This window comes from Onychostoma macrolepis, chromosome 01, assembly GCF_012432095.1.
Source record: "Onychostoma macrolepis isolate SWU-2019 chromosome 01, ASM1243209v1, whole genome shotgun sequence".
NCBI classification, from domain to species: domain Eukaryota; kingdom Metazoa; phylum Chordata; class Actinopteri; order Cypriniformes; family Cyprinidae; genus Onychostoma; species Onychostoma macrolepis.
This window is the reverse complement of record NC_081155.1, coordinates 12461022-12476819: the sequence shown is the minus strand read 5'-3', so window position 1 is coordinate 12476819 and position 15798 is coordinate 12461022. Positions and strand designations below refer to the sequence as shown.

The 15798-nt window shown below is 36.8% G+C and overlaps 1 protein-coding gene across 1 annotated transcript; it reads left to right on the top strand.

The window, feature by feature from the left end:
• The first annotated feature begins 901 nt into the window (after window positions 1-901).
• On the top strand, window positions 902-13609 carry smarca5 (SWI/SNF related, matrix associated, actin dependent regulator of chromatin, subfamily a, member 5). Its single transcript, XM_058785393.1, has 24 exons — window positions 902-1187; window positions 3309-3431; window positions 3567-3733; window positions 4397-4497; window positions 4633-4733; window positions 4966-5145; window positions 5245-5400; window positions 5515-5646; window positions 5782-5850; window positions 6571-6680; window positions 6813-7039; window positions 7137-7258; window positions 7376-7528; window positions 7733-7865; window positions 8324-8472; window positions 8573-8692; window positions 8780-8887; window positions 8978-9091; window positions 10854-10976; window positions 11192-11324; window positions 11408-11526; window positions 12622-12834; window positions 12916-13026; window positions 13137-13609. Exons 1-24 carry the CDS (start codon window positions 1107-1109, stop codon window positions 13200-13202), a joined length of 3111 nt encoding a protein of 1036 aa, XP_058641376.1. The 5' UTR covers window positions 902-1106; the 3' UTR covers window positions 13203-13609.
• Window positions 13610-15798: the final 2189 nt, after the last annotated feature.

The window sequence follows — 15798 nt, the reverse complement described above, 5'->3', positions numbered from 1 at the left end:
TAGAATGGTTTTGAAAAAAAAAAAAAAAAAACTTGGATACATTTTGTGAATTCTGTTTGATCTAATAACATATTTTTATTTTTTTATTTTTTATTTTCTTTTATTCCTTTTATTTATTTATTATTATTATTATTATTATTTTGTAATAGCTGTGAAACAAGTGACCACACATACAGTTTAACTCAACATTGCTATTAGGGCATGTTGTCACATGTTAAAAAATAATGCACATAACGAACAAATGTGTAACAATATAAATATATTCTATCAGCACACTACTAAAATAATTTGCAACCATTAAACAGCTTTAACCTGTATTCATCTTATTATATGAATTTACATATGCAGTTTGATTAAAAAAAAAAAAAGAAAAGTTTTCTAAATTAGGTTCAATACATAATTTTGGCAACAGTAAACGATATTTATTCTTACCAAAATGAACATTCCTAAAAAAAACAAAACAATGGACATCCCCAAGATCTTTTTAAATATATATATATATATATATATATATATTTGTTTTTTTACTTTTTAAAAAAAATATATATAAATAGACCGTCTCAAAACAAAATTAACAGAAAAGATAATATTTAGACGCTTAAAGACAAACAAAATATTAGACAGAATAAAACAAAATATTATAACAGTATAATTATAAGTGGATTATTTCACTATGAATTGTATTAAATTAACTAAAATCTATTACACTATTGAGGTCTTACAAGTGAGTTTTTGGAGGGTGTTTTTTTTTTATTTTTTTTTATTCAAATACATCAACATCTTTATGAAAATTAAAAGTGAGGTGTTTTCTTTGAAAATGTATGAATGTAAAATTAAACGCGCAGATCGATTTGCATTTCCTGTTTAGTGTACGAATGACGCCATGCGCGTCTGAAATCTCGCGATAGTTTGCAGCCGGGCCCGTTTTGCGGGAACAGTGTCAACAGAAAAGCCGGGGGCCGTGAATGACGCGTGGTGTGCTTGCTCTATTTGGGCAATATTTTGAAACTTCCCAATCAAACCTATACACTTTTTCGGCTTTTCGGACCCGTTTTAAACGGAATTACTCGTGTCCGTAGCGATATAACGGAATTAGCCAGCCCATCATGTCCCAAACAGAAAGCAGCATGGAGCAGCAGCAGCAGCGGGAAGAGCCGAGCCAACTCGTCTTGGCCGGTCCGATAGAGGTGAGCGCTTCTTCCCCATCATTTCTCACTCATAACTACACCCCAGTTTACCTGAGACTTTAAAACACGGGTTGATGGAGCTAGAAACGAAGCGGCGACGAACCAACCGAGCGCGGCTCTCGAGAGTGCGGCTGAAAGTTTTTGTTAGCATGTATTGTTCCGGCTCAGATGAATAGATGAGCAGATCGGCGTCCATTTTCACACTCATAACAACATCCGATCACTTTTTAACCTGGCTAATTAGCAGATTTGTCGATGGAGTTAGACAGATGGCAGGTTTGATGTGTTGTTATCGTCTAAATAAACTTAATATGACAATCAATGGTGTTGTTGTTCTGCTACTTTTAGAGCGGTACTTTAATAAATTAACCGTGTTTCAGGTCGGGCAGATCGTTTTTATGGCTTGAAAACAGTTATTCCATTAGCACTCTTCTTCTCATTGTACACTTCATTCAAAATAAAAGTTCCGTTCTGTGGGTTTTCATGTGACGCTCCTGTAGTGTGACTCTGAGCAGGGAATTACCCGCCGCCGGAGAGATGCGATGCCACAAAAGTCACCGTACAATGATATTTATTAGACGTACTTTAATGCTTACAGCGCTGTCGTTTAGGCGTATTTTAAACAGTGTGCTGCTTTCAGTGACCGCGTTATTAAACTGAACTAACGTTAGCATGGCTGTGAAGGTGAAGTTCAGATTGAACGTCTAGAATCGCAGTAACGGTTGTAAAGCTTCAGGTTATGCCTTCATAACGCGATATGATATTTTGTTACCTAAAGTGTCTATATTTTGAGGTAATTTGTATATCTTTAAAATGTATTTAACAGTAACGATGACGTAACTGTGGCCTCGTGGGCGTATCCAAGATATTGTCCAATCAAATGCTTCTTGAGTGAAATATCGCTAATCTTTAAAGGAACACTCCACTTTTTTTGGAAATAGGCTCATTCTCCAACTCCCCCAGAGTTAATAAGTTGAGTTTTACCGTTTTTGAATCCATTCAGCTGATCTCTGGATCTGGCGATAGCACTTTTAGCATAGCTTTGCATAGATCATTGAATCCGATTAGACCAGTAGCATCGCGTTCAAAAATGACCAAAGAGTTTCGATATTTGTCCTATTTAAAACTTGACTCTTCTGTAGTTATATCGTGTACTAAGACCGGCGGAAAATGAAAAGTTGCGATTTTCTAGGCTGATATTATTAAGAACTGTACTCTCATTCCGGCGTAATGATCAAGGAACTTTGCTGCCGTACCATGGCCGCAGCAGGTGCAGTGATATTACGCAGCACCTGAAAGTAGTCCCCAGCTGGGTACCTGGTTATAATATAGCTGGGGACTGCTTTCAGGCGCCACGTAATATCACTGCGCCGTAGTGCGGCAGCAAAGTTCCTGATTATTACGCGGAATGAGAGTATAGTTCATAGCCAAATCGGCCTAGAAAATCGCAACTTTTCATTTTCTGCTGGTCTTAGTACACGATATAACTACAGAAGAGTCAAGTTTTAAATAGGACAAATATCAAAACTCTTTGGTCATTTTTGAACGCGATGCTACTGGTCTAATCGGATTCAATGATCTATGCAAAGCTATGCTAAAAGTGCTATCGCCAGATCCAGAGATCGGCTGAATGGATTCAAAAACGGTAAAACTCAACTTATTAACTCTGGGGGAGTTGGAGAATGAGCCTATTTCCAAAAAAGTGGAGTGTTCCTTTAAATTCACCCGTTTTCTATTTGCATGTTGGAGATCTTGTTGTGAATGGTTCAGCTGTTTTTTTGACCTGGTAATTTTATTTATTTTTTAACAAAATATTGTAACTTGTACATCACAATACGGAAGAAAATATCTGTCTCTAGTTACGTTTGTTCACAACTTTGCCCCGTCCAAACTTCCTGTGTCATTAGGAAATAGAAAATAAGAAAAGAAACGGTTAATCATTATTGTCTTAAAATGGTTTATATTTTTATCTTGCAGTTCAAGCATAAACTACATTATTGTTTCTCTTTATAGATGATAAAAAAACACTTGTGTAATATAACGCGTGTTTGTTTGTTTGCTGGTTTTTATTGTATTTGTTATACATGGCATTAAATAAAAAATATACTACAACTCTTTAAGGATGATGCTTCAGAAAACGGTCAAGATGAAGCTTCGGATACAGCAATGGATAGTGAAGCGCAGTCGTCATCACCTCCCTTGGCAAAGGAAAAGGACCAGCCGGGTGGATATGAAGAAAAAGTGGTAATGTATTTAGCCTTCCATAAAAATGAAAGTTAGTTGAGGGAAATAAAGTGCATATTACGGTTATGCAAGAATGTTGATCCATAAGTAGACGTGACGTTTTGTGTGGTGTTGACTTCTGCTTTGTTTCAACAGAAAACAGACCGGACCAACAGATTCGAGTACCTCCTGAAGCAAACTGAATTGTTTGCTCATTTCATCCAGCCAGCTGCCCAGAAGACCCCGACTTCACCTCTAAAGATGAAGCCTGGCCGCCCTCGCATTAAAAAAGATGAGAAGCAGAACCTGCTGTCTGCTGGAGAGTGAGTTTGCCCACACCGTTCCAGCAGATTTGCTTTCAAGAGTATTTTTCCCATCTGTTTTCTCCATAAAGCTCATGCTGCCAGTGATATAGATGTTTAACAACTTCAAATGTTATTAAAAGTCGATTTTCCATGGAGCAAAATAATGGGAATTTTTCTTGAGGGAACACTTTTGTTTCCTAGAGTGACTGTAATTTCAATTAATGCAGTTATACAGCAAAATATTATGCTGTTTTTCTTATACTCAGTTTTGTCTTTTGTGTTAGTAATAATTTTTAAGTTAGTATTATTTTTATGTAGTTTCTATTAGTAATATGTGTTGTATAATACTTTTATTTAGTAATTATATTAGTATTAAAGTCCTATTAATATATATATATATATATATATATATATATATATATCAAATTTGTCTCCAAATTGTGCATCCCTGCAGATGAGCAGAGCAAAACTTGGATGGAGGTTTTTTCTTTTAAATCAGTTTAAATTGTAATTGCAATTAGATTATTTTTTTTTTTTTTTTTCCTCCATAAATCATGCAGCCCTAAGTATTGCACTTATCAATTTAATTCGTAACTCCAGTAGTTTGAGCTTCACATGTTAGTAATGTGTCTATCAGATAATCGCTTCCTCCTGACTGATTGTGTGCTCTCTTTTTTTTAGTAACCGCCACCGTCGGACTGAGCAGGAGGAGGATGAGGAGCTGCTGAATGAAAGCAGCAAGGCCACCAGCGTTTGCACACGTTTTGATGATTCGCCTTCCTGTGAGTTAAACGCACATTAAAACCCTTCATCTCTTTTATAAACACCTAGAACAGTGTTTTTATATGAAATTAGGTCAAAGGCCTCTTGGTAATTTTAAGGAAAGCTTATTGTGGCCAATGAATGTTTATTAACAGATGTGAAAACTGGCAAACTGAGAGACTACCAAGTCCGTGGACTGAACTGGCTCATTTCCCTCTATGAGAATGGAATCAACGGGATCCTTGCTGATGAAATGGTATGACTCCACCTATTGATTCATTGTCTTTTTAGTGGTAATTGAAGAGATATCATATAATTGTTTTGCATTTAAGTTGTGGATTGCAAGCCTGGTAAAGTCATGGAAACTCCCATAGTCCATTTTTCTTTTCTTTTTTTATAGTTCTAAAATATTTCAGCACCCAGAAATTGGTTTTAATCTGTGCCCATTACAAATGGCTCACACTTCTTGTCTTCTCTTGTCCTGTCAGGGTCTTGGTAAGACTCTACAGACCATCTCTCTGCTGGGCTACATGAAGCATTATAGAAACATTCCTGGACCTCACATGGTTCTGGTGCCCAAATCCACCCTGTATAACTGGATGAATGAGTTCAAGCGTTGGGTTCCCTCTCTACGAGCCGTCTGCCTCATCGGTGACAGGGATGAAAGAGTAAGCAGGGATTTCCTTATTGTGAATTAGGGCTTAAAGAAATAGTTTTTTAAACTATTATATACTTCTGCTCATCTAATAACTCGCTTCTGGTTGCAGACGGCTTTTGTCCGTGACACGCTGCTGCCAGGCGAGTGGGATGTGTGCGTGACTTCCTATGAGATGGTTATTATCGAGAGGGCCGTCTTCAAAAAGTTCAACTGGAGATACCTGGTCATTGATGAGGCTCACCGTATCAAGAATGAGAAATCAAAGGTTTGCAGTTGCGTCCGTTTTCCATCTGCAGCATGTTTGACCACAATCGTTACAGATTGATTGTCCCTGGCTTCCTCTAGTCTAAAAGTTAATTTGTAAAGTTTGTTCTCTCAGCTTTCAGAGATTGTGAGAGAGTTCAAGACCACAAATCGATTGCTGCTGACTGGAACCCCACTACAGAACAACCTTCACGAGCTTTGGGCGCTGCTTAACTTCCTGCTGCCTGACGTCTTCAACTCCTCAGAGGTGCCACTTCTTTCTTGCATTCTGCCACAAGAATGCTGGCATAAGCACATGTTGTGAAGGGTGTGTAAGCTTTTGAAATTCCCTTTTTGCAGCTGAACCTGTTATGAATGCCTTTTGTCTTTTCCTTTTGTGCAGGATTTTGATTCCTGGTTTGACACCAATAACTGTCTGGGAGACACAAAACTGGTGGAACGTCTTCATACTGTGAGTACATTTTCCTTTGACTACTATGTAGACATTTATAGCTTGAATCAATGGGAGAATGTCAAGAAAAATTTGTTAAAATGTATACTTGGGTCAAAAGGAAATGACTATATTTTGGAAATATTAGTGTATATATAGTATATTTTGGATTGAGAAATATAAGCTTATGGTCCTGATACAGGCTTAATTTTAATGCAATTTTAATGCAAAATTTAAAATTGTATTTTTTTTAAATGTTAAATTACAAATGTATATTTATATATTCTGTACATAAAATGTTATTTTAAATATTGAGAATATTAATAAATATAAATATAAAAGTGAGAATATATTTAAGCAAAATGTTTTTTTAAACGAAAAATATAAAATATTTTAAATATTGAGAATGTTAATAATAAAAAATATATAACGAGTGAGAATAGAATAAAGCGAAAAAAGGGATATATGTATGTATGAAGAGTTCATTTGCAAAAACTTTTTTTTTTTTTTTTTTTTTTTTTAATCATTTTTCATTGTGCATTCCAATTAATCTCAATCAAACTGCATTCGGGTTATTTTGATTAGGTAAAAATAACTAGCAAATACAGCTAACTAACACAATAAAAACATGATTTTTGAAAATGTATAGTTATTAGTTACTAGTTAGTATATTAATTTATAGAGTTAGTTATCTATAGATGTACATTAAACTTGCAACTAACAAATCTCTCAATGGTATAGGTACTCCGTCCATTCCTGCTGAGACGTATCAAAGCCGATGTGGAGAAGTCTCTCCTCCCCAAAAAGGAAATCAAGATGTATATTGGGCTCAGCAAGATGCAGAGAGAATGGTAAATATTATTAATACTAATGTATGTCTGAAATTTGTTTCTAGGTTGGTTTACCAGGCATTTTTTTAGATAAATAGGTCAAAGTATCGGTATCTACAGACAAATAATGAGCTGTTATTATTTCCCTTTTAGGTACACCAAGATTTTGATGAAGGACATTGACATTCTGAACTCTGCTGGTAAGATGGATAAAATGCGTCTGTTGAACGTGCTGATGCAGCTCAGGAAGTGCTGCAACCATCCCTACTTGTTTGATGGAGCAGAGCCTGGCCCGCCCTACACCACTGACCTCCACCTGGTGGTCAACAGCGGAAAGATGGTGGTACTGGACAAGCTGCTGCCGAAGCTCAAAGAGCAAGGTGACTGCTTTACTGTCCGGCATACTTCACAAGGAATAACGGTAAATTGTCTTGACATGTTGTTTCTAACATGCCTCATTGTTTTTCCTTCCTGCAGGTTCCCGTGTGCTGATCTTCAGTCAGATGACCAGGGTGCTGGACATTCTGGAGGATTATTGTATGTGGCGTAACTACGGTTATTGCCGTCTGGATGGACAGACTCCTCATGAGGAGCGACAGGTGTGACAATGATTTCACAGTCATAATTATGAATTGGCCTTCTGTCGTGACTGAACAGCTCAGTAATAAATAAGCACAAATGAATGAGAGTCTGTAACATTCTTCTCATCTCCTCAGATCTCCATCAACGCCTTCAACGAGCCCAACAGCTCGAAGTTTCTGTTCATGTTGAGCACCAGAGCAGGAGGTCTCGGTATCAATCTGGCCACGGCTGACGTCGTCATCATCTACGACTCTGACTGGAATCCTCAAGTGGATCTGCAGGCTATGGTCACTATGCACACAGATTTTTTTTTTTTTTATATATATATAAGTCTATTCTATGTTGTCGCTTTGATGTTTGGATTTATGTGTAGCATATTGCTTTTCTCCCTTTGCCAGAACTCTGATTAAAGAGTCCTTTTCTCCACAGCAGCATCAGACCTCTTGTGGAATGGAGTGTTCATTTATTTTTATTGGATTTTCTTTGTTCAGGATCGTGCCCACAGGATTGGTCAAAAGAAACAGGTGCGCGTGTTCCGTTTTATCACGGAAAATACAGTGGAGGAAAGAATTGTGGAACGTGCAGAAATGAAGCTCCGCTTAGACTCTATTGTCATTCAACAAGGTAAGACGTGAAACGTACGCAAGCTACTTAAAATAATCTTTGAAGAGTTCATTTGCAAAAACCGATTTGAACAGTTTTAAAAAAATCATGTTTTTTCATTGTGAATTCCAATTAATCTCAATCAAGCTGCATTTGGGATATTTTGATTAGGTTAAAAAATAACAAAAAATACATGATCTGTTTTTGCAAATAAACTCTTCATTTGTAAAAATAAATATATAAAAATAAGTAAATGTAATTATAAAATTAGTATCTATCTATAAATATTTTATAATTTTAATATTTTAGAAAATTACTAGTCAATTTTTTCTAATTTATGGGGTTGTGGATAGGTGTATACAATTATAATATTTAAAAAAAATAATTTGTCTATATAATGTTTTGTTTATTTTATACACATACATGCATACATGCATAATATTATTATTATCATAGTTAATACTGTTGCTTCCCAACAGGCAGGCTGGTTGATCCAAACACGAGCAAACTTGGCAAAGACGAGATGCTGTCCATCATTCGACATGGTGCCACTCATGTGTTCGCCTCTAAGGAGAGTGAGATTACCGATGAAGACATTGATGCCATCTTGGAGAGAGGAGAGAAGAAGGTAGGACATGATCTATGGAAATTACTTCACATAGCTGAACTGAAGTGTTTCAGTTAATTTAGAGAAATGCTCTTTATGACTTTACTAATGGTTGTTTTAGACAATGGAGATGAAGGAGAAGTTGGCCAATCTTGGAGAAGGCTCGCTGAGAAACTTTACCATGGACACAGAGAACAGCGTTTACAATTTTGAGGGTGAAGATTACAGAGAAAAGAAAAAGGTAATGCATTACAAATCACAACAAGTACTTGTCATTGTAGTGTTGGGTTGAAAAAGATAGACTGATCTGAACTCCCCTCCTCCTCAGGTCATCACTAACTGGATTGAGCCACCCAAGAGAGAGCGCAAGGCCAACTACGCTGTGGATGCTTACTTCAGAGAGGCCCTGCGTGTCAGCGAGCCCAAAGCACCAAAGGTATTATTAGTCCTCATGCTGTTGACCGGAATTAGCATTTGAATCATAAACCCCAGAGCTGTTTTAATGGACTTCCTCTTGTTCCCTCAGGCTCCCCGTCCTCCCAAACAGCCCAATGTTCAAGACTTCCAGTTCTTTCCCCCTCGGCTTTTTGAGCTGCTGGAGAAAGAGATCCTGTATTACAGGAAGACTATTGGCTACAAGGTGTGTCTATATTTTGAGCTTCATGTTGGGGTCCACAAAATTGACACTTTTTACACTATTTTAAAAAAATTGGATCTTTTTTTGTGTGTGTGGTTTTGTCTCAGGTCTCGTATGCTCACGGCTACATTTAAAAAAAAAAAATCAAAACTACAGTAATGCTGTGAATTGAATGCAAATTAAAATAACAGTTTTATGTTTAAATGTTTAAAAAATTTGAATGTTTTATTCATGTAATGCGAAGCTGAATTTTCAGTATCATTACTCCAGTCTTCAGTGTCACATGATCCTTCAGAAATCATGCTGATTCTTTGATGAATGGAACATTCAGAAGAACAGCTTTTATTTGAAATGGAAATCTTTTGTAGTATTATGTCTTTACTATCACTTTTAATACATCTTTGCTGAATAAAAGCATTAATTTCTAAACAAACAAACAAAAAACGTATGGACCCCAAACTTTTGAACGGTAGTGTACTTAGTACACACTCTGTGTGTCATTGTTATTCAACATTTGTTTTATAAATATTGCACATTACACAAGTAGGAAGGATTGCAAATGAAGTTTCATGGTGATTTTTTTTTTTTTTAACTTTCAGTATGTTCATATATTAACATGCAGTTCAATGAAGCATTGAATAATGTTGTAAAAACTCTTCAGATGACAATAGAGTGGTGGAACTATGATGTAGGCGCAAACCCGGAAGCGAGTGCATTTTAGCACCGGTTCCATCGTCCCAGAGTCAATGGTTTTTTTTAATGGGATTTTGGTTAAATCCCTTAAATAAGGTCCGTGGTTCAGACAGGCTCAAGATACTTTCACGTTTTATTCTACGACATAAAACACACCAGTTACACCCCACTCGTGATTTATTTTTTTTAATATAAACTGTTATGTTTCTTAAAGACGGTTGCTAAATGGGACTACAGGTGCTGTCGGAGACATTCAATGTCATCACGCCGAACAGTTTATCAATTTACAGTATTTTCAAATTGTAGTATAATTTGTAATTCAATTAACTGTAGAAGAACCAATGAATAGTTTCCCGCATTTTATATTGTTGTTCGACAATGGTTTTTTGCTTTGCCCCGAAATGTGACTCAAGTCTTCGGAGGGAAGAAGCTCGTTTTATCGTTTTCCTACTGATACTGAGACTCTGGGTTCAGACCATAAGGTAAACTCATATTACGATTATTCCATGTAAACACCACATTTACCAGCTTTACGTGGTAAAAGTGAAACTTTAATGATGCAGTGCTTAAAGCCACATTAAAATTAAATGTTTGCGGCCACATGAAGCTGTTAGAAAGCATATAGATTGAGGATTTTCTAGAAGCAAGGATGAAATAACATTTTGTGTACCAATCCTAACAAAACGATAGCTGAAATGTGGTACTTCGTTCACTAAAATAAGTTTAAAATAAGTGGTGACGCTGAAGGCGAGCGACCGTGGTGCTGTAGTTCGTTTATAGCCTAAGTTTAGCCTTTTAGTTCTGGCGCTTTTATTTAGGCTTCAAAATTCGTTCAAGTTATATTTTGTGAAGATTATCGTGATGGACAAAACGTGTAAGTTTCATGAACTATGATTGAACACAGAGCTTATTTTTTGCAATAATCCAAAAGCCTATGGAAAAATCCCATTGGCTTTTTATCGAGGAACCAGTTTCATGCTAACAGCCGATCCGCTTACAGAGTGACGTCATAGTTCCCCCACTCTATTATCCCTTCTAAATTTTCCATTGCATGATGTCAATACACTAACAGGTGCCAAGAAACCCTGATCTGCCCAACTCAGCCCAAATGCAGAAAGAGGAGCAGGCTAAGATCGATGAAGCTGAACCACTTAATGAGGAAGAGCTGGAGGAGAAGGAGAACCTCCTCTCACAGGTAAATCCCAGCAGGGAATTCATGTGATGGCCGACTGGAGTTCACTTCCATATCTTCTCATATTTACATGACACTTTTAAGTGTAATTAATCCCAGTATATTAACATTAAACTGCTTATTCTAGTCTAAATTGTGCTTTTAAACGTTTCGACCTTCTAGAAAGCGTGAGGTTATGTTTGTGTAGCAGCTCACGTCAATATGTCTTATATACTCAGGGTTTTACCATCTGGACCAAGCGTGACTTCAATCAGTTCATCAAGGCCAATGAGAAGTGGGGAAGAGATGACATCGAAAACATCGCCCGTGAGGTGGAGGGCAAAACCCCGGAGGAGGTCATGGAATATTCTGGTACGTCAAAACGCCGTCCACCACCGTACCGCTCAACCGTATACAGGACACATGTGATCGAGATGTGTTGTGTTTGTGTGCAGCTGTGTTCTGGGAGCGATGCAATGAGCTGCAGGACATCGAGAAGATCATGGCTCAGATTGAGAGAGGAGAGGCCCGAATCCAGAGGAGGATCAGCATCAAGAAAGCACTGGACTCTAAAGTGAGCGACACTTCTGTTATCGGGTTTTCAATGAGAGGTTTAGGTGTTAAATTGTAATCATTTGTTACATTGTATTATGCCATGGTCTGTCTGAATACTGGATTTTGGCTGGCAGGTGTTGATTAAATTCGTTGAACCGCACAGGTAGTTCCAGGTCAGTTTAATCACGTTCTATATTAATGCGCTTCCTATAAACATTGGTAACCATAGTAACATACAGTTACAGTTGAATAGTAATACAGATGAAAATAACCATCATTTTTATCGTTCCGGTCAAATATTGCAGCACAAATATTGTTAACATCTTTAATATGTGAATGCTGGGAAATGACCATGGCATAAACGGGATAATCAACGGCTAGCTGTGCATTAAACGATTTGAATGCACGACGTGGAGGTGAAGAACCACCCGACGCATAGCGGAGGTAGTTCATTTAGTACTAAAATAACTAAAACTTAATAGGCTAACAAATAAAAATAGTTAAGTACCATATAGGCATATTAAAAACTGATAAAAATGGAAAATATATGTGAAATAATAAATATATAAAAAAAAAAAATCTAATTCAAAATACTAACTATAACAGCATATTAGTGATACTAAAATATCTTTGTCTTCAGAAATCATGATTTGCTGATCAAGTAACTTTATTTTTTATTAATGTTGAAAACCGGTTTTTGCTGATTAATATTTTTGTTGATTTTTATTTTCAGGATTATTGAAATAGAAAGTTCAAAAGAACAACATTTATTTGAAATATAAAGTGTTGCTGGGATTTGTAATTCAGAGAAGGGAGTATTATTGTTAAATCTAAAATCATAAACTTTTTGTTACTTAACATGAACATTAACTGAAATAAAATATTCATTTCAGCTAGTTGCAAGGTTGATTTCTCATTTTTGTTTTAACTAAAACAAGAAATGATTAAATAACATGTAGACATAAATAAAAAAAACTAATAAAAATGACAAAATTACTAAAACAATCACAACTAATATGAAATAAAATCTAATGCAAAATGCTAACAAATTATAATAGTAAATCAATGATACTAAAAATAATAGTGAGGATTCACACTTTGTTTTCCTCTTCAGATTGGCCGTTATAAGGCGCCCTTCCATCAGCTCAGGATCTCGTATGGCACCAACAAAGGCAAGAATTACACAGAGGAGGAGGATCGATTTCTCATCTGCATGCTGCACAAACTAGGCTTTGACAAGGAGAGCGTTTATGATGAGCTGCGCCAGTGCATACGCAACTCGCCCCAGTTCCGCTTTGACTGGTTCCTCAAGTCCCGCACTGCCATGGTGAGATTTATGTGTCATATCACAAACAATCATATAACATTCATCCATTCAAAATGTCCTAACGCTGTTATGTAACCACAGGAGCTCCAGAGGAGATGTAACACACTGATCACGCTCATCGAGCGTGAGAACATGGAGCTGGAAGAGCGAGAGAAAGCGGAGAAGAAGAAGAGGGGCCCTCGCACATCTTCGGTGAGTTTGTGCTAGTCGTATTCTTCATCACAACAACCGCTGGCGAAACTGAAGATTGAGCTCATAAGCTGGAGAGGAATTTTTAATGACTTATCCCTCTTTCCCCGTAGGCCCAGAAACGCAAGCAGGAAGGGAACCCAGATGGACGCGGCCGCAAGAAGAAGCTCAAATTGTGATCAGCGTCACACCTCACTTGGCGAGGGCCTTCAGTACAGCGATTCTTGCGTTTGTTGTTACGGGTCCCACTCATGTACTGTATGGATTTGCAGCACTGAACCTCGCCTCCAAGTAGCTTAACCTTTTTAACAAGGTGTAGAGTTGTAAATTAGATCTCTCTTTTAGCTTTATAAAGTGCTATGGCTGTGCTGTCAATTGTTTTGTATTTATGCCTACTTTTGTTTGGTTTTTTTTTGTACCACATTCCATTTGCTTGTATCAATTTGATTTGCCGTCTTTCCCTCATTATTAGCATCTTCAGTATTGTCTCTGTACCCTCAGTTGAATAGTCAATTGGAACGTGACTAATAAATGTTGTTTTTATAAACACCGCTCAGTATGATTCCTCCAAATAAATATAATCTCTTCAGTTTGTATGTTAATGTAGTATTGTTGTACATATTCAGCAACTACACAGAGAGCTTTGGTATTAAGGGCTGGAATAATATTTGAGAAATGCTTAAGAAAAAAGAAAAAAAGCTGAAAGCAAATGAGGGCTTATAAAGGGGAATGAAATGAGATTTTTGTACTGGAGGTTGTGCTTAAAGGGTAGGGTTGGAAATAGAAAAGAGGCTCTTTTGTGTTCTTTGAAACTTAATGATTCACCTCATGCTTCTGTTCTGTCGTTTACCTCATCTCTCCTTTTTTGTACTCTGTGAGGACATTTATCCTTATGTGATGGTTCAACTCAAACCTCCTCATCAATCACTTCGGTTGACAATTCCAAAGAAATTGTTTTTATTCTGTTTTTAAAAGCACCAAAACTTTACTCCTATTTACCATATGTGGAGATAGTGATTTAAATTTGTCTAAAATACTAACAAAAAAAGTTAACATCTAATAGTAATATGTTTTCCAGCTCAAAGTTAAACATCTGTGCAAAATAAATGTTATATATATACAGTGCCATGAAAAGGTTTTTGCCTGCTTCCTGTTTTTTAAACTAATATTAATATTACACAAAGATAACCAGAGTAAATGCAAAATGCAGTTTTGAAATTTAATTTATTTAGGGAAATAAGCTGTCCAAACCTGCCTGGCCCTACATGAAAAAGTAATTGCCCCTAAACCTAATAACTGGTTGTGCCACCCTTTGCAGCAACAACTGCAATCAAGCGTTTGCAATAACTAGCAATGGGTCTTTCACATCGCTGTGGAGGAATTTTGGCCCACTCTTCTTTGCAGAATTGTTTTAATTCAGCCACATTGGAGGATTTGAGCATGAATGGACTGTTTAAGGTCATGCCACAGCATCTCAATCGGATCCAAGTCTGGACTTTGACTTGGCCACTCTAAAACTTTGTTTTGCTTTTCTTGAGACATTGAGAGGTGCACTTGCTGCTGTGTTTGGAATCATTGTCCTGCTGCATAACCCAAGTGCACTTGAGCTTGAGGTCACAAACTGATGGCCGGACATTCTCCTTCAGGATTTTCTGATAGAGTGCAGAATTCATGGTTCCATCAATTATGGCAAGTCATCCAGGCTCTGAAGCTGCAAAGCACTACCACCGCCATGTTTGACTGTTGGTATGATGTTCTTTTTATGAAATGCTGTGTTGGTTTTACGTCAGATGTAACGGGACACACACATTCCAAAAAGTTCAACTTTTTGGGGAATCTTGGGGATAATCAGGATATTTTTTGGCAAATGTGAGACGAGCCTTTGTGTTCTTTTTGCTCAGCAATGGCTTTTGCCTTGGAACTCTCCCATGGATGCTGCTTTTGCCCAGTCACTTTCTTATTGTTGTATTACTGCAGTTCTTTAGATATTGTTCTGGGTTCTTTTATGCCCTCCTGCATGAGTCGTCTTTGTGCTCTTGGAGTAATTTTGATAGGCCAGCCACTCCTGGGAAGGTTCACCACTGTTCCAAGTTTTCTCCATTTGTGGATAATGGCTCTGACTGTGGATCACTGTAGTCCCAAAGCCTTAGAAATGGCTTTATAACCCTTTCCAGACTGATACATGTCAACTATTTTGTTTCTCATCTGTTCCTGAATTTCTTTAGATCGTGGGATGATGTGTTGCTATTTAAGCATGCTTCACTTTGTCAGACAGGTTCTATTTAAGTCATTTCTTGATTCAACAGGTTTGGCTGAAATTTAACTCAGCTTTCTAAACTAACGTGGTTAATCACAGTTCTTTCATGATTTAACAGGAGGGGGCAATTAATTTTTCACGTAGGGCCAGGTAGGTTTGCACAGCTTTTTTCCCTTAACAAATGAAATCATCATTTAAAAACTGCATTTTGTATTTACTTGCATTATCTTTGTATAATATTAAAATTAGTTTGATGATCTGAATCTTTTAAGTGTGACAAATATGCAAAAAATATATGTAAAATACGTTAAAAAAAACAAACAAAAAAAACAGGAAGGGGGCAAAAACCTTTTCACGGCACTGTATATAATTTTATATATGTGTTTTAGAAAAATTATACAAAATTTGCGATAAAATAAGGAAGTATTGTTATAAGATAGCAAGCCAACATTGCTTACTTGTGTTAATGTTTATATAGTCATACAAATTTTATACACACACTCAATCCCCGGATCGTC

What these genes read in the sequence shown, in the direction of transcription:
- smarca5 (XM_058785393.1), top strand. Translation starts at nt 1,107, where the DNA reads ATGTCCCAAACAGAAAGCAGCATGGAGCAGCAGCAGCAGCGGGAAGAG. An exon ending in ATTACAGAGAAAAGAAAAAG is followed by an intron (nt 8,693 to 8,779) that starts GTAATGCATTAC and finishes CCTCCTCCTCAG; the next exon opens with GTCATCACTAACTGGATTGA. An exon ending in GGAGGTCATGGAATATTCTG is followed by an intron (nt 11,325 to 11,407) that starts GTACGTCAAAAC and finishes GTTTGTGTGCAG; the next exon opens with CTGTGTTCTGGGAGCGATGC.